Source organism: Condylostylus longicornis, unplaced genomic scaffold (genome assembly GCF_029603195.1).
Source record: "Condylostylus longicornis isolate FDR11 unplaced genomic scaffold, ASM2960319v2 ptg000077l, whole genome shotgun sequence".
Taxonomy (NCBI): Eukaryota; Metazoa; Arthropoda; class Insecta; order Diptera; family Dolichopodidae; genus Condylostylus; species Condylostylus longicornis.
The window spans coordinates 1,577,473-1,598,627 of NW_026578045.1; the positions used below are offsets into that span (position 1 = coordinate 1,577,473).

At 19.8% G+C, this 21,155-nt stretch overlaps 1 protein-coding gene across 3 annotated transcripts in view; it reads right to left on the reverse strand.

Annotated features, from left to right (window-relative positions):
* LOC129612782 (protein still life, isoforms C/SIF type 2-like) overlaps nt 1-15,981 on the reverse strand; it is a 98,906-nt gene extending 82,925 nt beyond the window's left edge. The window contains exons 1-2 of one of the 3 annotated variants that reach the window (XM_055526547.1): nt 15,053-15,972; nt 3,155-6,599 (exon numbers count right to left, since the gene is read on the reverse strand). In XM_055526547.1, the coding sequence (XP_055382522.1) occupies nt 3,155-6,037 (2,883 nt within the window). In that variant the 5' untranslated portion in view covers nt 6,038-6,599; nt 15,053-15,972. Of the gene's footprint in view, nt 1-3,154; nt 6,600-9,855; nt 10,113-15,052 lie in introns of those variants that run through there. The other 2 variants (XR_008697276.1, XR_008697277.1) reach the window with 2 other exon arrangements.
* Between the last annotated feature and the right edge of the window lie 5,174 nt (nt 15,982-21,155).

A 21,155-nucleotide genomic window follows, 5' to 3' on the forward strand; every position in this document is an offset into this window, starting at 1 on the left:
ACACGAAAAACTTTTGAACTAAAATTTTTATGTCCCCCTTTAGAAAATTTTAAATTTATTGATTGATCAACAAGCAGCGAATTAAAAAATTACATAATTTTACTGTTATATCGATCACATTTTCTCGGTAATTAATTTTTTTTTTCGCTTAATTTTCGCTTAAACTAATATAATAGAAGAATTTTTATGTAAAATTCAGAAAATTTTTTTTCTATAAAATTATTGATATTTTTTCTTGAAGAATTTCATTTTAATTAAAATTATATAATAATTTTAGAAAATCTTCTATGAAAATTATAGAAAGCAAAGTAATATAATTAAATTTTGTTTATACATTGAATGAAAACTGTAAATGATGCTTGTGTAAGAAATTATGTATAATTAATTAAAATTGCATACTTCTAGGGAATTAAATAATATTTAATTTAAAAGTTTTTAATTAAAATTTTGAAGAATTTTTTAAATTTTTTATTTAATTTAAAAGCAATTATTTTTTGATTTGTAAGGGAAAATGTAAATAATGTCATAGTATTTTTAAAGATAGTGATGATTTTTTTGCTTTAAACAATTTTTATTTTTTTATTTTTTGATTGTTTTTAACTCAACAAATAGTAAAAAGTATTTTGTAAACATAAAATTTAATATTTGTAAAGTTAACGAATTTGTAATTAAATGAAAATTTGAATTAAAACTAATAAAAATTCATTTGATTTTAAATTAAAATTGTCAAACTATTACAAATAAATTTCTGATAATATAAATTTCTTTATCTACATCAGATGCTAATCAAAATACTAGTATGTGTAAATCAAAATTATAGACAGTATAAATAGTTGTATAGAAATAAAATCCTACAAAAATTATGAAGTCATAGAGTAATATCAAAAATCAGATTCATAAAAAGTTCTGCGAAAACTTCTGGCTAATTTTTTATTAATAGTTTAAATTTAGCATAAGCTCTAGTTAAAAAATTTTCTTTTTATAACATAAAGCTAAAATTATTTAGTAAGGACCAAAGACCTAAAAACAAAGTTTTAATTGATAATATCATTTTTATAGCATATTGTAAGTCAGTAACATAGTCGGTCATAATAATTGTATTGAATCCGTATATTCTATTAAATAAATCATTATAATATTCTTAATCGAGTTCCAATATAAAAATTTTTAAGATACACACATTCCTTGTTATAATAATATTAAAATATATATTTTAATATCGTTTATAATTAAAGGTCAAATATAATCAGTATAATAATAATTTAACTTACATAAATTTAATTAATAAAATAATTCAATAAAATTTGAAATAATTAATCGAATAAATAAAATTATTAATGGAAGGAATTAATTTTTTTAATTATTAAATTAATAATTTTTTAAAATAATAAAAAAATTTTCATTCTTACTTGTGACCTTTCATAAGCAGAGATCAATAGCATGCGTGTATAACAATAATTTTTATTTTATTTAATTTGTTTTATGCATTAAACTATTTATAAAAATATATTGTATTTTATCATAAATAACAATCCTTTTGATAATTAATAATTACAAAGCATAATATAAAACAAATTATAGCTTTACTATAGTTTATATTCCTTTAAAACTCTAACATACCAAAATTATTACAAAGTCATCCATTAAAATTTTTATTGATCCTGTTTTTTTTTTTGTTTTCTAACATAATTATCAAATAAAAATAATAATAATAATAATGAGTATACATAATTAATTTTATATTTCGATTTTAAAAATCAATGATTTTCTATTTTATAATGTAAAAATCAAGAGATCCTTTTTTGACATTAAATTTTAATAATTATTATTGTATGTAAGACCAGCTTCAGTATTATCCTTTAAATATAGTGTTAAAAAAAGGACTTTACAGAAGAAATCAATATTAAAATATTGAAAAAAAAAATAAACGAATCAGGATGGTATGAATAGAAAAATATTATAATAACAAAACTATTAAAATTTCAACAAAAGGATATTTTTTGTTTGTAATAATAATTTCTATTAGAAAATTATATTATGAAAATGTATAAAGATATACGCTTTTTTTTGAATAAATATATAATATTGGTTTATAGTGTTATACAAACAAAATATCAAAACCAATTCATTACTATAATTTTTTTTTTCGCTCCTTTTTGTAGTTAATAGTTACACATTAAATATAATGGGTGTGTTTTTTATTATTTTTGATATTATGTAGTGTGATGACAATAACATCGATAACATAAAATTACTATAAAATTTGGTTAAAAAAATCGATAAATATTATATAATAATATGTACTAGTGCAGTAAATAACAGAATCAGGGCTAAAAGGTTACCATTTAAATTTAAAGAAAAAGTATTTAAAATAAAATTGGTTTTGTTAATTTAAAAATAAAATAAAAAAAGCACGTAGACTCCATGTTTTCTCGAAAAATATAAAATTTCAAAAGTAATTTTGGGTTGCGTATAAAAAATTTAGAGAAATTTCAAGAATTTCGTGGGCGACAGCGTTAAAAGCAGATTTAATAGTATATCATAACAGTAACAGTATATAATATATTCAGTTCAAAGTAGCTCATAACAGTCTGTTCTTCTAAATATTAAACACATTTTTTTATTGCTTTATAACACCACTATAACAAGTACATAATGTAATATTAAAATAATTCCAAAATGTGATCGAAAGAAGAAAGAATATTATTATAAATTTCAATCAATTCTCATAAGAATGGCAACTCTTAAACTAAACCAGTAATAGAACAGAAATAGAAATAAAAAATCACTCAAATTAACAACGATGACAAGAGATTTAAAACACGCAAAGGTACCTTTTGTTTTTTTTTTTGTTTCTTTAACACTTGTACTATACTTGTATCAATTAATCAAATTCAGAATCGTAACCATTATTATAGGTAATACAATAATGAAATATAATTATACATAATATATGTTATAGAGTATAACAACTGTAACATGTTATATAATTTTTTTTTTTTTAATATTAATTACATATTTATTTGAATTGAATTATTTTCTTAAATATCATTTCTGAAAATAAAATATTTCTTTAATATTTTCTCTTAAATATGTACTTAAAATATGCTAGAAAATAACATTTATTTGGAAAAAAAAAAAATGTTTGCTTTACCTTTCTTAGGAAACGTTCATTACATTCTTTAGCTGTACCACGCCAATGCCTATGACGATATCTAGAATTACCTAATTTTAAACTACCACGTAATTGTGCTGCTTCCGTAACGACACGACGTATTACTTGATAACGTACACGATTACAACGATGTATCGGTTTTAACGACATAACACCACGTTCTGGTTCAGATTCAGCACCAGATTTATGATCATCATCATCGTCAACCCATGCACTTAATACACCTTCAACAAAATTATATAACATTTGTATATTAGGTTGCATTGGTGCTGAACCGGACGGAGTTTCTGGTTTAATAAGTCGACGATTTTGACATACTTCACGTAATAAATTTTCACCAAAATGTACAGTTTTATGACGTCGTCGACGTGAATTTAATGATGCAGCTGATGCTGATTTCATTAATTTACCATTTTTATTATGTTGTATATGATTACTAGCACCATTATTTTTTGGTTTAATAGCACGTGGTATTGATGCACGGGAATCATTACGTTGTAATGTATTAGGTTGTGAATTTGAACGATAATAATTTAAACTATTTGTGGAACCATTTATTCTAGAGCGATGTGTATGAGTTGTTGTTGTTGTTGCTGTTACTGTTGCTGGTTGAAATGCAGATACAGTTGCTGTTGTGAAAATTTGGCCACTATCACCTTCTCCAGCAACAGTTCCACTATGCATCATTAACATTGAACGACTGACATCCGCAGCACATCTTGGCAGTGAATTACATTTGATTGCGTTAACACATTTTGAACTTTGGCAACGTGGAAGTGAATTTGTACAACGACATTCATGACAACATGGATCATAACACGGTTCCATATAACAGCAATGTGGGTCCGTACATATGGGTAATAATGGACATAAAGGATCTGTACATGGTGATGGAGAACGTGGAGCACGTTCAGCTGATGATGATTTACGTTTATGATGATTTGAATGAGAACGAGATTGTGCAGCACCATTTGACATATCAGTAACAGTTGCTGAACGTTGTGTATGATAACGACGTGATCGTTCACGTTTTGATTCACGATCACGACCGCTACTGCTTGGTGTTGTTTGCATTTGTTGTTGAACCGATGCAAGTTGATCTTTGGGCACATAATGGTATTTTTGTTCGATTTTACGCGGAATAGCATATAATGCTCTTTCAATGGAGGGCGACACTGCTTCACTAGCTGAATGTCGTAGTTTACGATCTCTAGATCTATCAGATTGTTGTTGTGTTTGTTGTTGTTGTTGCTGCATTTGCATTTCAGGTGGTTGCTTATCTTTTGGTGTTCTAGGTAATTCAATTAAACTACCAGGCATATTTAAACTTTTACCGGATGGTGCTTTTGAAATAGGATATGGTATCCAATCAGGGATTTCTTCTTTTTCTATTTCCCGATCACTGTGACCGAAAGAATGACGCTTTTTCGGTTTTTGTTCTTGTTCTTGTGAATAACTACGACTTGCTAAAGCACCACCACTACTACCGTTTCTTTTATGTTCACCGATTCGGGTTTGCTTAGGCACTGCACCTTCGTCTTTTTGTTTTGACGAAGTAGTTTGAAGTTTTGTTAACCACTCGACAATGTCACTCTTAAAAAATGACATTTCACCTGAACTGCCTGGACCAGATAATTGCCTTTGTAATGGCTTTTTAAGTAACTCAGAAAGCTCCTCTTTTAAAGATTTCGCATAAGAGCTACTAATTTGTTTTTGTTGTTGTGTCTGATATTGGTGTTGATGCACATGCTGATGATATTTTTGTTGTTCTAATGATGTTTTACGTTCAATTTTATCCCGTTTTGCTGGTAAATACTCTAACATCCATTCTGGAATTTCATCTTTCAATATTGAAATTTCACTTGGTCCTGATGAAGTCCTTTGTGGAATTTGCTGTTTACTTAACCATTCTATAGTTTCATCTCGTACTGGACCTGCTTCAGCAGAACGGGCTGAATGTCTCTGTTGAGCATCTCTATTAAACCATTCAATATCGGAATCACGTCTTGCCTGTTCAGCTTCAGCACTTTTTTGACGTGATGATACACGTGGTGGTGGTTTAGGTTTCTCTCTACGATGATGATGTAATATACCACCACCAGTTGTCATACCACCAGTATCACTAACATTACCACTAGCACTACATATTAAATGATGTTTATGATGATGTATACCTTGGTGCCGAAACGAACCACGTCTTTGGATAATTTTTTGCTCCATTGTATCTTCATCTTTAGCACGAACGCGTCGCGTTATCTCAAAAATATCACCATTTATTTGATGATAAAATTTTTCAACTTCAACACCTTTATCAAATTCTTCTTTAACACTTTTTGATGGTTGTTCAGGCATTGTTTTAGTTTGTTGCTGTTGTTGTTGTTGTTGTTGTTGTATTGATGAATCTAACAATTGTTGTTGTTGTTGTTGTTGCTGCTGTTGTTGCTGTTGTTGTTGTTGTTGTAATGGTGGCGGAGTAGCAAGTAATGCTTTCCCAGAACCAGGACCAGATACTAATGTTGGAACAGAATCTTTTTTAGTTAATTGTAAAAATTCTCTAGCTACTTCATGTTTAATATCATCTTGTTGTAATAGACGATCTAATGAACCGTGATGTGTTTTTATTGTTGGTCCTAATGGTCCTTTACCTAATGGCTGTAAACGACATTGTGCATTACATACACAAACACCACGTTTTTGTTGTGAACCAAAACGAAATAAATTACTAGCAAATTGTGTTAAACCACCACCAAGACTACTACCAGTATCCGAGGCTGCACTACTACCACCAGCAGCTACATCTTTACCAGATGTTAATTGACCACGAGGTCCACAGTGTGCTACCGGGGTAATATCAACTATCATGCAACAGCAATGAAATGAGAATGTTTTTTTATCACTATTATTTGAATTATTTGAATTATTACTGAATTCACCGTTATCGCTTTGTGACAGTGCCAGAATGAGAAACTGCTACTATTAATTGATAATAGATTGCCAATTTCACAATTATTTTTATTTTTATTTTTATTATAAATTTCTATTATATTATTATTACAATTATTTATAATATTATAATATTTTAATTTAATTTTATAAAATAAATTTTTTATATATTTTAATAATAATATTTTTATTATTTGATATTTATTAAAATATATTATTTTAATAATTAATGCAAATTTTTTATTTATTAAATAATTTATTATATATTTTTTCAATAATATCGTTGATATTTTATTAAATTTTAATTTTTTATTAATAAAATAATTTAAATTAAAATTATTTTTTTGATTATTTCCAATACAATTTAATATTAATATTATATTAAAGATAAAAATTATTATATTTAAATTGTTATAGTAGTTGTAATAGTTGAAGTATAGGAAATTTTTAAATGCTTTTAATAAGGTTTTTTGATGGGCATCTAATTTATAAATAATTAATTTTGTTAAATTTTTACAATTGCACATTCCAATATTATACAAAAAAACTGAGAGAAATGCGTGATACAAAAATGAAATAAATAAAATTTTTATAATAAACAAATATATTTTATAAAAATATTTTAAAGATTTTCTTTGTTAATTTGATATTTTTGTTTTTTTTTTGGGTAAATTTTTTAAATTTTTATTTTGAAAAAAATATTTTATTATAGTATCAATTAATTATCTTTGGTTTTCTATACAAATAAATTGATTTTACATTTTTCTATCTATTATTAATTTTTTTTATTTTAATATTTGATTTTCTTAAAGTTTATTAAATTAATTATTAACTATATTTTTGTTATTCAATTATTATTATAAATAATTTTTATTTTATTTTAAATATATAAAATAAGAAATTAATTAAGAAAGAAAAAATAAACAACAACACCTTGTTAACTTTTTTTAATCGTTTTTTTTTTTTATTATTTTAATAATTTTTGAAAAATTAATTAGTTTAATTAATTATTACTGTAATTACAGAAAAAAACAAACAAGAGAACCGAAAATTTTCTATTACAATTAATTTTTATTATAATTATTTAATATTACATATATATTTTTAGTTGATTTTTTTTTTGGTTTTGTTTTTTAATTTAAATTTTTAAATTGATAATAATTAATTAATAATAAGGTTAATTTTAGGTTAATAATATAGTTTTTCATATAATTTATAAATTAAAATCAAATTTTCCTTTTTTTTTATTATTTAATAATAATTTTTATGCATATATATATATATATATATATAATTTGATTTTAATAGTTTTATAAAATAATTATGTTATGTCTTTTGACTGTGCTTTTGTTTTTTATAATAATTATGAATTTAAATTTTATTAATTTATTTACATATAATATCTAAAATTATAAATTAAATGATAGTTTTTTTTTTCTTGGTTTTTTTTTCCGATTTAAATTTAATTTAATATTATTTAAATTTTATTAATTATTATATATTATTATAATTATTATAATACAAAGAGGAGAGAGAAAGAGAAAGAGAGAGTTAGAATGTGTGTTGTGTATTAAAGAGAATTTCTTTTTTTTTTATTATTTTAATAAATAATAATATAAATATAATTATTAGTATATATATATAAATTAAAATTATTTTATTATATTATGGATTATAAATAAATGTTTTATAATTATATAACAATATAATTATAATAATTTATTATTCCTCTTTTTTGTTTTGGGTTTTCGAAATTTGAAATTATTATTTAAATTAAAATTTTTTATTTATAATTTTTTTTTTTTGTTTATATAGTAATATTTATTTATTTATTTATTTTTTATATACAATCAAATCACAAGTGCTCAATTCATTTTGATTTTTCAATCCGGTTATATACAGCTTATTAACTAAGAAATTATAGAATATTTTCCATTTTTTTTTCTCTAATAATTTTATAATTAATTGTTTTTTTTTTTAATTTACAGTTTTAATTTAACAGGTTTTCATTTAATTAATAATTAATTTTTTTTTTAGCTGTTTATTATATTATTACCTATTATTACTACTATTTATATTATATTATAAATTTTTTTTGTTTTTTAAGGTTATGCTTTTCTTTTAACAGAAAAATAATAATATCATATAATAATTATTTAATTTTAATATACAAGGTTTTTATTATAAATAATATGTTATATTTATATATACATCTGTACATTATTAATAAATTAATATTATAATATTAGGTTTATTATATAATTATATAGTTTTTGTTATTTTTTTGAGGCGTTTTCATATACCTTGATTTTTATTTATATATATAAACACCGAGATTATTATAATTTCTATATTTTCTAAAAAATTTGAACCTAAAAAAAAAATTGTAATTTATTTATTATGTTAGGTTGAAATAATAATATCTAAATGTTATTATAATTATTATAATTTTTTTTTTTTTGGGTTTTCTCAATTATTAATTTTCCTACTCTATTTGTATTTAAAAATAATTTTTATTCTAATATTGTATATGGTATGTTTTATATATTATTAATTTTATAATTAATGCGAAATTTTTTTCATTAATATTTTAATTTTAAATAATAATTATTTATTTAATTAATTTAAATTTTTTTTTTATAATTATTTACTTTATTTACTTTTAAATATTTTTATAGCACCAATTAATTCCCAATGAACACAATGTCATTGATTCTTTTTTTTTATGTGTTTTATTGTTTTGTATTTTATTAATATAATAATTATAATGTTATATTGTAATAATAATAATAATTAAGTTTTAATAATAGGTATATATTTTAATATAGAATAAAAATTTATATGAATTTTTTAAAAAAATTAAAAAGTAATTAAAAAATATATTGTAAGTATTTTTGTTAAATAGATTTTTTTTTTTTCGATTAAAGAATATTAATTTTTTGTTTTCTTTTAATATTAGATTATTGAAATTTCCTAATTTTATAATATAATAGTATTATTAATTAATTTAAAATTAAAAGTATATAATGATAATTAAATTAAATTATATTAGTAGTTTTTGTTTTCTTATATTTTTTTTTTTTAATTTTATTAAAATTTTTATTATAATTTACAATAAATAATTTTATATTTTCTTTTTTTAAATTAGTATAACATTTATTTTTTATTAACTATCTTAATTTTTGTTTTCTGAATATCAACGATATTTTTGATTTTATTTTTTATTGAAGTTGGTTTTTCTCTTTTTCTGAAGATTTTTCGAACCTAAATTTAAATAATTTATTATTTTATATTTTTTTTTTATAAAATTTATTTTTTCATGTTTTCTATTTTGAATTTTTTTTTTTCTTTTTTGTTAAACCTAATATTGTGACATTGACAGCGTTTATAAAATGGTTGCTAAACACAGGTGTAATTAATAACGAAAAATTTTTTTTTTATTATTTTTATTATTTTAAATTATAATATTTTGTTTTATTTAAATTTTAATTAAAAATTATTGTAATTTTTATTATTTTTTTGGAATAATTAGTTTAATGATATTTTTTATTATATTTTGTTGTTTTTTTTATTAATTTCTCTTCTGGACTGGTAGTATTAAGTAATAGTGTTGTATAGTGTAGTTTATTATACGATTTTGATGTAAAAAATTCATTTAAATTGATTTTTTTCTAAAATTCAATTTTAATTTTTTAATTTCATTTTTCAATTAATCCATTTTGGTTTGTTTTTTTTTTTTTGTAATTATAAATTTGTTTCGTTTTGGTTTTAATTTTTTTCCTCCTTGTAGCTTTCCAAATTTTGTTTTATAATTTTTTAATTTTCCATTTATTATAGAAGAATGAAAATTGGTTTTGTATTCCTTGATAGTAATTTATATTTCATTTATAATTATTTTAGTAATATAAATATTGTGCATCTTTAAATTTTTAATAATATTTTCCATTTCATATATATTTTTATTTGAATTTAAGTATATATAGATTTTTGTCGACTTTGTATATAGATGGATTTTTTGTATAAATAATATTGAATATTAGAAATTAATATTGAATTTTGTAATTTTATATAATTTTACAATAGTATTAAATTCAAAAATTATAATAAATTACAATAATTCTTGTATGTATTTTATATTATATTGCATATTATATTGTTTAAATATATTGCATATGTTTTTGTATGTACATATTTTATGAGTTATTAGTTAATTGTGTAGTGTCTATTTAAACGCAAAATATGAAACTGAAAAATTATTTTTCAGTAATATTTCATTTTATTTAGAAGTGAGAATTATAATGATTCTAATGGAAATGGATTCTAATAGGGATTTTTGAGATTTAATCAATTTCTAAATGAACACAATAATATTATTTAATTTATATTGTTAATTGATTTTCTATACTTTTGTTTAATAAATTTTAGAAATTCGATATGAGTATTGAACTTGTATAAAGGAAATCGCAACACTGATATTTTGTTTGAGATTTTTTAATACTTATAAGAAGTGTGGAGTGCACTTTTTTAAAATCAACTAAAAGATCAATGCTCTTTACTAAATAAATTAAAATTAATGATTAAAATATATTAAATTGGAAAAATAAATTCATGAAAAGAAATGCACTTGTTGTTCACAATAATGATTCGAATTATAGAAGATGAAATTACTATAGATTATAGAAAATTTATGGTACCAGTAAAATAATTACATTTAAACTGTAATACTGTTACTACATAATTCATTACATTTCATATATACACACATTTATTTCATTATAAACAAAATATTTTAGATTATTTTATATTTTAGAATGTACACAATTCCATATTAATATTAATTGAATGATAAAATAAAATATTATTATTATACTATAATAAAGAATTTTTTAATATAATATTGATGTTATAAGTCAAAGTTATTTTTTCTTAAACAATAAATTGTTATATTCAAATTAAATCAATTATTCTAAACAAAATTTCGGATTAACTTGAAATGAATATTCAATTTTGTTATCATTGTAACACACTTCGAAACAAGAAATCGAAACTGAATTTGAAATTTTAAGCTATAAGAATAGCAATAATATTAATTTATTATCAAATATTATTCACGACGTTTATTTGATTTGATTTAAAATTTAATTAAACTGTAGTGAATTCAATTTCTTTGGTGAAAAATTTAATTTAAAACCATTCAATTCTGATTGAACAAAATTCACAATTAATAATGTTTTGGTTTTTAAAATCTTCTCTTAGGTTATATTTGTTCTAAATTATTTATTCTTGAAAACGCGTTTTGAAATTAAGTAAATAATAACTTTGCTATTCCATTTATTCAAATTTTACTTTTAATATTTTTTTTTTATTCAATTGCATAAAGCAATTATAAATAATCAAATCAAATTAAAAAAAAAAAAAAAAGTGGAAATTTTTTTTAATTTTCTCTTTTTTTGTCATCATTTTTGTTTTTTCTTTTTTTTCTTCTTCATATTGTTACACAGAACAAAAAAAAAAATAATTTAACAAAATTATTTCCAATTGCGAAAAAGAGAAAAAAATAACAAATTTTTGTAATACAATTTGTATAAAAATATACACATGTATACAATATTATGTGTATTTGCGAAAATAAATTTTTTATGTATAACAAAATGTGTGTTTCTATTTTTATGAATAATACATACAATTTTATATACCATATTAATAATATATATATTTGTATGTATATAATATGTACATATAATAAATATTCATAATATTTTTTTTTTGCTGTGTATATACAAAATTAAGAAAAGAAAAACTTAAAAATGTTATACACTAACAGACGGCACGACAAGGACATAAACTACGACAACGATAAAATAGCAATGACGTTAACAGAAATAAAAACAAAAATTAATATAAAACGATATAGAGAAAAAACAAAAAAAAAGTGGAAAATTTTCGAAATAACTCTAATGTGTATACCAGTTTATCATAATATACAATATAATGTTATATATACGTATGTATAATATATATATAGAAGATATATAAAAGTGTGTATTATTATTATTATTTTTCTCTCGGAATCAAAAAAAAAAAAAAAGGACTCAAACAAAATATGTAATTGTATTTCACTTTTCTTGTTTTTTTTTTTTTAAATTATACTCTTTTACGAGTATATCTTGTTATTATTATATATAAGAGTAACGTAAATGTGTTATATTATAGCAGTATATTTCATTAGCATATATTTTGGTATATATTTATGCAATTTATGTACGTGTATATATCTAAGTTATATGTAATACATAATGTACATTATATGCTATATAATATAATATTGGTATATAATTATATATTCTATATATATCACAGTTATATATTAGTATATATAAAGAATTGTATGTGTGTATAACAAAAATATTTTTCCTTTAGTTTCATATTTTTGTTTTTTTTTTTTTTTTTTGCGTTTATATTACTTTTTCCTGAATTTTTTTTTTTTTTGAGAACAGTTCTAGGCTATTTCGAACTTTTAATTTATTTTTTCTTTATTTTTTTTAATGAATATGTACATACAAGTATAATATATATATATATATAATATGTGAATATATATGTAATTGTTTATATATATATTAATTATATATATTTTTAATATATTTATACATTCATTGTTTATATATATATATATATATACACAATATATAAACACTCTTGAATATACACAGGCACACATATAAAAATACATAGAATTTATATATATATATTTTTTTCATATTTAAGTTTGCTAAAAGAAGAAAAAAAAATTGGTTTTTTTTTTCTCAATATTTAGCCTTAAATTTTTAAAACAAAAAAAAAAACAAATGTTTATCCTTTTTTTAATTAAACAGGAAAAAAAAAATTTTTTTTTGTAATTTCAAAGATTGTTTTTTTTTGTTTTGACACACAATATAATTTTTCAATGATTATTACTTTTTTTTTTTATTTTATTTCTATTTACTGTTTATTTAAAAACTTATTGTGTGTTTTATTTTTATTTTTTTGTAATACTTGTATAAATTATTTATTTATATTTTGTATACATTATAAATAATGTATATAGGCTATTATATATTTATTAAAATAAATTATTTATTGTGTTATAACAATTTAATTACATATTGTATAAAATTAATTATCAGCAATAATAATTATTATTTATTTTAATGAATATTTTAATAATCATCAGTATATTTTTATTAATTAATATATTTAATAATTTTATTTGTATATAATTTTAAACAAATTTTTATTATTGTTAATAATATTATGATTATGATATATTATATTATAGAATTATTTGTAATTATATTATTAATAATATCATTAATACTATTATTAATATCATTTTTACTATTTTAATATGAAGAATTTTCTAAATTTAATTTATAATAATATTATAATAAATAATGAAACACATAGCAAATAATGAAATAATTTTAATACTAAGTATTAAATTTTTTGTCTTTAATTCGAGGGTTATTTGAAACGAACAACAACAGGGAAGATTGGATTAATTATAATTTTTTTTTAAATTTTTCAATTGTATAATATTGTTGATTTATCATTGAATTTTGTATAATATATTAGCCATAGCTTATATCAAAAACTGAATTTTTAAAATTTTATAATTCTGCTATTTCAAAAATTTATTTTTTGATTAACCAAGTCGAAGAATTTGTGTTCTTTTTGCATCCGCACATGTTTTTGTTTTTGTGTGTTTGTCAAAATTCAATTCTATATCTCTCAAATTTAACTTGTATATAACTTGTAATTAATTATATATTTAATATTAGTTCAATGTTCATGAATTATGCATAATATTATCAAAACAAATTCAATTTATTTTATATAATATTTTGATTATTTATGATATTCAGTAACAATTTGTAACTCTTGTAGTTTAATTCCCACAAAAACAAAAATATATATATTTTCATAACTCTTAAATATTTTAATTTTTAATTAAAATATTTTCAATAATATTTCGATTATTCATTTATGTAAACACTTTATTTATTTATTTATTTATTTCTTATTTTCGATATATATACATATATACATATAATTTTATTTGTTATACAAATTTTTTTTTTTATAAAATAAAAATATTTTAATATTTTGTTTTTCTTTTCTTTATTCCCACTTATATTTTATGTATACATTTTTATATAATAATACGCATATATATATATATATATATATATATGTATATTATGTTATATATATATATATATATATATATATATATATATATATCAACGTATTGTAAGTATATTTATTTATGTAAATATAAATAAATACTTTAAAAATATAATCAAGAATTATTTATTTAAAACTTAGGCAATTAAAATTCGTAGCACCAGACAATAAATTTAAATATTACAAAACAATTTTATTTATTGAAGGAATAAATATAAATATATATATATATATATATATTTTCTCTTATTAATGATTAGAAGATGAGAAAACAAAAATTAAACCAAAAAAAAAAAAAACTGGAAAAAGATTTATATTTTATAATTAAAGCGTGGCCGAAAGCGAAGATAAAAAAAAATAATTTATAATATTTTTTTTTTTATTCTTTACTTTGTATAACATTATTAATAAATTGGGAAAAGAATAATAGCGAGATTTCTTAATTTTCGTTTTTAAATATAATTTAATACCGTTAGTAAATTTTTGCGCTAACTAATTATTTTATAGTTTGTTTTTCTATATATTATTTCAAAACTAACATTTTGTTTTTCATAAAATATTTGATTAAATTTACTTATAATTTAATTTTTAACTTTTTTATAATATTTTCAACTGATATATATATATATAAAAAATTAATAAAATACAAAATTAATTTTTTGTATTTAATAATTTTTTTTTTTTTAATTATTTATTTTATTTATTTACTTTTCTTTTATATTTTTACGATTTTGTCATAATTTTATTTTTTTGATCTTCATCTAAATTATCCGTTTTACGTGGTATTTTTAAAAGTAATACGTTGCGAATTCCCATATATTTTATAAATTTTTTCTCTTAATTTTTTCATTTTTTCTTATTTATTTTCTAATTTTTTTTTTTTTTATATATTTCTTCTTATTTATTTATATATGTTTTATAGGCATATATAAACAACTATTTTAAATTATTATTCAATTTTCATTTTTTTTTTTCTTTATTTTCAATTCTGATTTTGAAATATATTTTTTTTAATACATAATTTTATTTCTACATTTCTTTCTTATATATTTTTACATTTATTCCGTATAATATTGTTGATTTTCTCTCTTTTTTTTTTTTCTTTTTTCTTTTAATTATATTTTTTATATTCTCATTTTTTTCTTTCACAGAAATATTTTAATTAAAAATTAAAAAAATTTATTTTAATTTTTTTTTTTTAAATAAAATTTTAATTATATTTATAATAATAATTAATTAATTATTTGATTTATTATTGTAAAAATATACACAATATAATATTATAATAATATAAGAGAAAAATAAGAAATTATAATTTATAATAATATATAAGGAATTGCACAAAGAATAATGATGGCGCGTACACAGTGATTTTAGTTAGGACGCACACATTTAAACCCGACGACGATCTCGTTACAACTAAAATGAAAAAATTCTTTTTAAAAATGGATATAAAGTTCTTTTTTCTTCAATTGTTTTTGTTGTTTTTTTGCTTTTCCCAATTTATTTTGATTTCGTATACATAATATGAATTTTCAGTTCCTTTTTTTCTTTTCAGTTCTATTATTTTTTTATATTTTGTTGTTGTTTAATTTTTCTCATTTTTTTCTTTTCTGTTTTTTTTTCTCTATTATTGCTTTCAGTACTCGAAACATGAAATAAGAAAAATCAAAATAAAAAAGAAAATTTTCATTGAAAATCCTTCGAATTATATTATATAACAAATTGTTATACAGAGAATAAAAATTTTTTATTTATAATAAAATGAGAGAGGGTATAATATTTCCCCATGAGAAAAAATTGTGATTTCATTGTAAAAATTTTTTTTATATATTTTGTAGAAAAAAGAAAATGAGAATTTAATTGGAAAATATTGTAATTTCGAATAAAATGTTTTTTCGTAAATTTCGAAAATATTTTCGAAAAATTCGAAACAGAAAAAAAATTTTATGTATACCATAAAAAATTCTTCTATTTACTTATATTAATAAATATAAATTTTTGGTATATAATATGAAAATTTTTCGAAAATGTATAACACTTAAGTAATTGACACACATTTTATGTTTTTTTATATATACGCAATATTACTTATGTATTTACTCTATTTTTTAAGTATTAGTGTAAAATATTCGAAAAATTAGAAGTGTTATATAAAATAATATGGTTAAGAAAATTAAGAAAACATGCATGAAAAACATATATTAATAGTAATAGATTCTTCGTCATACGCATACTCTTTAATATGAAAATATAACTATACTATATATAATAATTATATATGCATATATACATATAATAATCTGTATTATATACATATATATAATCTGTATTATACTCAAAATCATAAAAAAATTCCATTTATTTTTTTTATTATCCTTTATCCTTTTTAGGATGAGAATAGAAAATTTTTCTTTTTTTTTCGTCCGAATAAATTTATTTGTTATATTTTTAAATGTTCGGATCTCTTATGTTTCTCTCTATTCCATTATTATTTTTCTCTCCAAAGGAAAGAGAAGAGAATTTTCTGAACTGAAATTCTGTCGAAATTAATCGAACATTTATATTACATGAAATTATTTCTTAAATTCTCTCAAATCTTAAATTTTTTACCCTTTTAGTATATGAGAAAATGTTATCCTTATACATATTTAAGTTAGATATTTTAAAATTCAGTAATAACATACTTAATTGAAATAGAAATAGTAGGTATTCATGTTATAGTAATAGGAATCCAGTTTTAATATTATGTTACTTGAAAAAGAATATGTTTAAAAAATGTTATAATGTACAAAAAATAAAAAAGAAGACTTTGACAAAATTTATTTTTAAGTTTTCCATATAATTTCGAAAATTCGATGTACAAAAAGCTTTTTTCTTAAAATATTTTCGAATTGAATGTTTTACAGTTAATTCGATTATATATTTTTTTGTACTATAATTTTTGTAACATAGATGTAAGCCATGTAAATATTTTTATCTAATCTGATATAAGAAATTTATTAATTCTGATTTCGTATTCAGTTAAGCACATTTTTTTTTAACTTTTCTATTCTTATTAGAATCGTATTAGAACATATTGTTTATAATATCAATTTTTTATTAATTTTTTAAATTTACTACCATGTTTCACCTCGAAATGTTATGTTTCACCTATTTTAAATATAAATTATATAACGGACTTAATTTGGAATTCAATTTCAGTCCTTATTAATGCAAGTTATATAATTTATCATTAAATTGTAAGAAGTAATGCTGGTAATGTAATTTTAACTGGTAATGTGAATGATAATGTAAATGAGAATAAATTTAAATATTTATTACGTTCAAAATCTTTTATATAATATAATAAGCCAATGGAAGAGCTAGATTACTATGTTGTATGCAAAATCAGCATTTAATATTAAAAAGCAGTAAATTCGAATTAATTATAAAAATTTTCATATTATAATATTATTGTAAACCAATTTATAATTTTTTTCCTGAACATTAACTTAACCATATTACCTTACTTTAATTAATATTATTATTTTAGAGTACATATTATTTATTACTTCAAATCCTTCTAAACTAAAATATGTTATATTGCTTATACATTATGTTGATTTTCAATTTTAAAATTTAACTCAAATAATATTTGTATTTAATTAAGCTTTTAATCCTATTAAGAATATTTCCCTATAACATAACATAAATAATATGTACAACAAAATAATGTAATGTTAAATTACTCTTACTCATTTCTCAGGCAAGAGAGTGTGTTTTTAGTAAGCAATAGTGAGTGAGTAATATTTTTGTTTTTTGTTTTATAATCTCAATTTCAATTCTTTTTGAAAACATACTGAAAAAAAAGAGCAATAGATAAAAGAAATTCTTGTTTTTTTTACATTCCTACTTTTCTTTTCTCTGTTTTATTTTCATCATAAGGAGAATAACACAAATTCCTGTTGACTACATAAATTTTAACAGAAATTCTTTTAATAACACAAAGCTTAATTTATTACAGAGATAGGTGTTATAAATTATTTTTACAGGCATATTTTTCTGCTATTTATATGACGTGTTATTTTTATTCGCCTATTTTTTTTTTAATGCTATATTTTAATTTTATTTTTATATATTAATAGAATTGAATATATAAAAATTATTATTTTACGAAAAAGAAATAGCTACGTATACATATATTATTTTTAAAAAAGCATAGAGTTAGTAGAAAAAAGTACTCGTATATAAAATAAAAAATAAAATTTCTTCTTAAAAACGAATGTCCTTAACAAATGACGATAAGAAAAAAGAAAAGCAAAATATGAAAATTCTATAAGGTTTGAGTACAAGGATAATACAAAATGATGAAATTAATTAAAAACTTTGCATGTACACAGGGATGTACATACATAATAATATTTTTACAGAATATACTTTTATAATAATATTTTATATTCACTAACTAAATATGATTATTAAAAAAAGAATATATGTTATAAATTTTATATAAAATATACGTGAATTTATCCTGTTTAGAATATAATAATAATAATAATAATAATAATAATAATAATAATAAAATTAAAAAAAAAAAGAAAAAAAAAATATTTTATATAAATTTTCTTTAGCTATCTTCGAGAGGTCTGTTGTTGATTATGATCATTATTACAAATATACGAACACATAGTAGCTTATACGACACTATATTTCTATAAAATATCTTCTATATTATGAGTAAAAATTATTATTTACCTTAGTATAACAATAATAATAATATGTATGTATATAAATGCATTTTAATTTCATATAATATTATTTTCTTCTACTGTTATATTATTATATTCTTTGAAAATTTTGATGCAACATATGCATTTAATATAATTTTAATTATATGTATATATGATAAAATAATATATATATAGAGAGATATAGGCATAATATTATAATATAAAATGTATTAATTGAATATTATTGTATATATACTAAAAATAAATATGCAAATAATTTATAAAATGTGCAATGCATATTATATACATTTTGTTATATATATCATATATAATATATATATATTTCTATATAATATGCATTTCTATTATAATTAAATATAACCTTTTTTCATTGACGTAATAGATTTTGTATAGAATAAACTATATAAATTAAACACATGTATAAAAATAAATTTAAAATTTTATTATACATATTATGTATAAATGTACGTGTGGAATAAATTTGTATAATAGATAATATGACAAATTTGTATATTATATACGTATACATATAATATACATATATATATATATTTTATTATGCATAAGTAAATAGATTAATTTTATATACACGTATTATATGTATAGGTGTAAAAAAATATATTTATAAAAAAAAAATATATAAAAAGGTCACCTAGAATAAATTTGAATTAAAAAAAAAGAACAGAACGAAAAACCAAAAAAAAAAAAAGAGATATGCTGGTGTCAAAATTTATGAGAATCACATACTATTGAATTAGTTATTAATGTTGTTGTTGTTCTTCAATGCTGTTGTTGGTATTATTATTGTTGTTATTATAATAATTATTAATTCAAAAAAAAAAAAAAGTCCTTTATTTTTCTTGTGTCTGTTTTTGTAATTTGCTTCTTTTTTTTTTGGGCTATTCATTTGCAAAAAGGAAAAAAAAAAGCAGTATGAAAGTAAGAGAAAACTAAAATACGAAATATTGCCTTTAGGACTATGATTTATTTCTTATTATTTTTGCTTTTGTTTAATTTTTTTCTTATTGTTGTTGTTTCATGAAGAACCTTGATTTTATGTAATGAAGGTATTAGTAGCCTTGTAAACCGTATACGTATACTCTTTATGAAGAGAATAATGTGTTCTCTTCTGTTTTAGGTGTTTTTTTTTTCTATTTAAAATTTTCTCTTGTTTTTTAAAGTAATCAATTGTTATTGTTTTGTCTTTGGAAAAATTATAAAATTTAATGAAAAATTTTATTAAAAAAATATTGATTAAATAATATTTTCTAGGCGATTTGTCCTAACACTTTCATGACACTTAATTAGTTAATTTGAACTGTTTTAGCTATTATGTATATAAGCCCCAATTAGTACAAATATGCCGTTTTGCTATACTACTACACCGGTCTCGGTTACCGCGACACGTTATGTTGAACAGCAATCACAACGGCCAATATCCCGTGTAAGCTGCCGTAATCCAGGTGATGTTCCTCCAAGACATTACTAGTTTCTGAGGCGCATCTGATTTCCGACGGTCGTATTGATATCCGACGGTAACCACTGTCTTCTTGCCGCCCCGAATATATATATATATACATACATTTTCACTGTGTTGATGTCAATTAAAGGAACATAGAGGCTCTCTTTTTATTTCTGATTTTGAGCATTTGACAACCCTATCTAGATATTTTATATTATTTATTTTCTATGTGTGTAAAGAAAAATAATGTGTTTTTGTAAATAATAAAATGTAGACTTACAATGTTAATAGATTTTATGAATGTTCTCTTAAAAGAATATTTTCTTTTTTTAATAATATTTATTGACTTTAAAGATAAATATTTTTTTGGTTTGTTAATAAACATAAAAATCGTTGACGGTTTCATTGAATTTGGAAAAAATATCCTTTTTTTTTTTTTTAAAAAAAACTATCAAAACAAAGTAATAAAATAATAAAAGCTTGTTTACTATTTTTATTTATATACAATAAATGTGTACAGGTAAAAATATTGAGGTAAGAAAAATATTATGGTAAAGAAAATAAACAATAAACATATTATTATTTTGTTTACGAAAAAAAATTAATTATTATAAAT